This window comes from Gossypium arboreum, chromosome 1 (assembly GCF_025698485.1).
Source record: "Gossypium arboreum isolate Shixiya-1 chromosome 1, ASM2569848v2, whole genome shotgun sequence".
In the NCBI taxonomy this organism is placed as follows: domain Eukaryota; kingdom Viridiplantae; phylum Streptophyta; class Magnoliopsida; order Malvales; family Malvaceae; genus Gossypium; species Gossypium arboreum.
Window position 1 is genome coordinate 72,571,800 of NC_069070.1, and position 4,370 is coordinate 72,576,169.

At 34.8% G+C, this 4,370-nt stretch overlaps 1 protein-coding gene across 1 annotated transcript; it reads right to left on the reverse strand.

The window, feature by feature from the left end:
* Positions 1-270: 270 nt before the first annotated feature.
* LOC108454448 (uncharacterized) lies at positions 271-4,092 on the reverse strand. The gene is made up of 3 exons (XM_017752910.2): positions 3,810-4,092; positions 1,770-2,777; positions 271-1,211 (listed from the first exon to the last, which is right to left on the reverse strand). The coding sequence occupies exons 1-3, from the start codon at positions 3,816-3,818 to the stop codon at positions 567-569; spliced, it is 1,662 nt and encodes a 553-aa protein (XP_017608399.1). The 5' UTR covers positions 3,819-4,092; the 3' UTR covers positions 271-566.
* Between the last annotated feature and the right edge of the window lie 278 nt (positions 4,093-4,370).

A 4,370-nucleotide genomic window follows, 5' to 3' on the forward strand; every position in this document is an offset into this window, starting at 1 on the left:
TTTTTTCTATAATGGTTTGATTTTATATGATTTATTGAATGGTTCTTTACTACTAATATTGATTTAAACTTTTTTCACAATTATTATCTTAACATGTAAAAGAAACAAAATAAAAAAATAAAAAAAAATTGAATTTTGCCAATCGAGCCTTAGCTCGATTGGCATGAACATGAAACGCATTATCTTTCTATTTATGAGTTGAAAATGAGTTATGGATAGCCCTAGATATTGTGTCAAAAAGAGCAGAAATGATTAGAACCTATAATGAGATTGTTCAAAAAAAAATTTAAATTTTATTTATCTTTTTATTCCTCCCCAAATATTTTTTTCTCATGGAAGAGAATAAACAAGTTTCCTCCTTAAATCTCTCAACATTATAATGGAAAACAAGCTAAAAAAGAAATGCAAGTTAAAGAGTAACTAAATATTAATCCAAAAATTCAACCCAAATGAAAGAATATAGGAAAAAAATCCACATATATTGTAGAGGCTGAAAGCTTTCTTCATTTCATGTCTATGGCTGGTTAAAGTCCAAACATCATGATTTGAAGTCCCTGTTACCATCTTCAATCTTCATTAGCGCTAATTTCCGAATCCTTGACCGAATTCTCTGTTGTTGCCGCTTCTTCGGTATCTTTGTTTGTTGTAGAATCTTCGGAAGACTGCGCCATAGTTTCTGAGTCCTTGACAACAGTTTTCAAAGCTTGTTCACTATCTTTCTTTACTGGTTCAACTTCTTGTGATGGTGGCTTTGCTTCAGAATCTTTGATTTCAGTTTTGCAAGCTTCTTCACTATCTTTCTTCGATGGTGGAACTTCTTGTGAAGCTGGGTTGGCTTCAGGAGCTTCGACTTCATTTTTGGAAGCTTCTTCACTCTCTTTCTTTAAAGGTGGGGACTCTTGTGACGGCGGCTTTGCTTCGGAATTTTCGGTTTCAGTATTTTTAGCTTCTTTACTATCTTTGCTCGAGGAAGTAGCTTCTGATGCAGGCGCTGCTTCAGAGTTTGTGGCTTCTTTAGTTCCTGCAGCTTTTTCAGCATCCTCATTTGTGCCACTAGCTTCCACAGATTCAGGCTTTGCTTCTGTCTCTGAAGTTTCTTCTTCATTTTTCTTTGTCTCAATTACCACAGGTGGGAGCCGTGCATCGAGATCCTTGACTTTTGATGTCAGAGATCGCACATTTTTGGCGCCTGCTAGCCTACCAGCGGACATCTGCAGTGAAAACGAAAATATAAGAGTTTTGACTAAAAGAGACAAGTCTGTCATTTAGATGTTAAAAGAAGATTAAAGAAAACTGTGTGGCAACATGGCCATTAACGATTTCCATAAAAGGAAAAGTGTGCAAGGTTAGGGGTTTCGGAAACAGTCTGTGATATGCAACAACCAGTTCTGCAAGAATCAAGCTCACAAGTAGATGTGCATTGACTGTCTATAAAAGTACATATTGAGAAGCAATCGACCAAGGAATTCCGCTAAATGTATGTTCATATTAGCAAGCGTTCAAATATCATATCGATCTTAATATCCTAAATCTGCACATAAAGTTTCCCTGGTAATATTAACTACTTACTAACTGATATGTTCAAAACAGCGGGTTAGTAAAGCTTTCTCCAAGTTCAATTGCTGTAAGAAAGAAATTTATGTAATTCTTTAAAAGTTCATCATCATGCTGATTCATCGAATGACTTCAAAACAGTACAGAAAGATATCCAATGCTTGAATAAAATATATGTATTTATGCAAGAAATTCATAATCACATCTCAACTTACCTCTTCTATTTGATCTACCCGTTCTTTTAAAACCTCCTCAGATGCTCCCTTGTGAAAGCCTTGAAGAATATAAAGAATGTGATAATGGAGTTCTTCAGATTGATGTTCATCGATCTTACAATGGGGTACGGCTGCTTTGCATCCCACTGAAAAGAAAGGGCAGTTTACGAGCTTCATAGGACAGACGGTTATGCAGTGTCTGTCCATATCACGTCTCATGATGAAATCTGGGCACTTTTGTTCACATGGAATTATCTTGAAAGGGCAAGTGGAATCGTGCTTCTCTGATTTATTAGCCGAAAATCTATCGTCGCACCCTTCATTGTCACAAGTCATTACCCTAAAGCTGCAAGTTGGCATATGCAGAGAAAGTTCTTCTGCAGTCTCGAATTTCATGCTACAGTGATATTCATTCTTGACATCGACATTTTTCAGCAACGTTTGTACAATGGCTTCTCTCTTGTCAACCGGCCAAAACCCATTAATTTCCATCTGTTGAGCAAAATCATCAATTCTGTCTTCTCTCCTCTCGCTTAGCAGCAATGCTGAAACTCGACTAAACAAATTCCTCTTCGAAACTGCAAACTCGTCAATAAGAAAAGCAATGATATCGTAAGGATTGTCGTATGCTTCTGCCTGTGGACCACCTTCCAAGACAACAGATTCAGCCACATAAGTTTCAGTTCTTTGTGTAAGATACTCCACCATTTCTTTTCTTAAGTCTGCAGCTACTGAACCCGGGGACCTGAAAACACCACCGGTTGTATTGTCAACACAAGCCGTTGCTAACCCTGGGAGGAGTGCTTGAGTTATCTTGAAAAGCAGTTCTGCATCACAAAGATCACAGTGAAATGCAGGACCTGCCACTTTTGCATCTTTGATCTTTTCAGGTACATTTTCTACATCACCTGCAGGTGGCTCTGTACTTGTAGGCGGATCAGTTGTTGTAGGTGGATCCGTAGTTGCAGGTGCATCTGTACTTGCAGGAGGACCCGTACTTGGCGATGCCTACAAAAAATTGATGTCAACTACAGCATCTAACTATCTGGTTTGATAACAAATCTAATTGGCAACCAAAGAGCATTGTAGACTTAAAATCTTTTAAATCTAATAGCCTTTCAGCCACAAGGAAACATGTTGATAAAATTTCTACAATAAATTCAGAGATATCGATAAAAAGATTTCTCAGGAAACAACGCCGCCGATATTCAAACTTAAAACCTCGATCTATAAACCTATGAAATATATTCAGCTAGCTATTTGACTATTTAAGGGGTAAACAGAACTAAGATATATTTCTCAGGAAACAACGCCGCCGATATTCAAACTTAAAACCTCGATCTATAAACCTATGAAATATATTCAGCTAGCTATTTGACTATTTAAGGGGTAAACAGTACTAAGATATATTTAAAACCCTACGTATGAACAATTTTTCAATTTCTTAATCTTTGTGCTTAATTTGATAATAAACAAATCTCAATTCGTTTTCTCAAAATCCAATCACCAAAACTTTCAATATAAACAATCCCAATTTTTGGGCAACAAATAAAATAAAACATAGAAAATGCAGTAGATTCTTAATCTCAAAGGGATCATAACTGGAGAATCAAATTCTAATTATCCCATTAATCAAATGTAACGGGAGAAAAAAAAGAAAAGAAAAAGACTAAATACTCGACTCATTTCCAAATGCTGAAGAATTCAGAGATCAGACGATTTAATCCTTAAAATTGGCTTTAATTTTCTTTACCACTCTGGTTCTCTCAAAATGAGGGAAAAAAAATGTAAAAAGCTAAAGCTAAAATTATATATATAAGGAATAATTTAAACCATACCTAAGAACAAGTTGAAAATATTTTAGCACATTCTTTTGCTTAATTTGATATGAAACAAAATCTCAATTACTTCTCCAAAGATCTAAACACCAAAACTTTCAACAAAACAAATTAAAAACATAAAAACGTGCAATAAATTCTTAATCTTAAACGGATCATAAATGTAGCAACACGTAAAAGGAAGAAAGAAAGAAAGAAATACCTCCATCATCTTGAAATTCAGAGAATTCAGAGATTATGATCAAATAAAACCTCTCTTTCTCTCAAAAAAAGAGAAAAAAGAAAATCTGAAAAAAAGGAAGCTAAAGTTAAAACGAACAGGCCCATGTTTTTCGTTTTTATATCCATATAACTGTTTTTAACGATCCTTTTGGCTTATTCGTTTGACTGAAAACGCCGGCTTCGCCAGCCCTTGCGTTTAACAAAATCGTGTTTCTTCGTGTTTAGTACGCGGAATTACCCATTTGGGCCTTTTTAGGATAAAGGTGACTCAATTGTTAGTAATTTTATATTTTGGTCACATAATTTTAAATAGTTACAAATTAGTTATCGAATTATTTAAAGTTGTTATTCAAGTCACTAACTCGTTAAATTACTAACTGATGGCTAATGGTTGTTAACTCACTATTCATTATATGTAAAATTCACACAATATCATTCAATTATTAGTAAATTTTCACTTTAATCACTCAATTTAAAAAAAAATATTACTCGTTTGGTCAGTGATTTGTATTAATAAAGTAGAATTTGTCTTCCCCTTTCA

What these genes read in the sequence shown, in the direction of transcription:
- LOC108454448 (XM_017752910.2), bottom strand. An exon ending in GGGTAGATCAAATAGAAGAG is followed by an intron (nt 1,212 to 1,769) that starts GTAAGTTGAGAT and finishes TTTTCACTGCAG; the next exon opens with ATGTCCGCTGGTAGGCTAGC.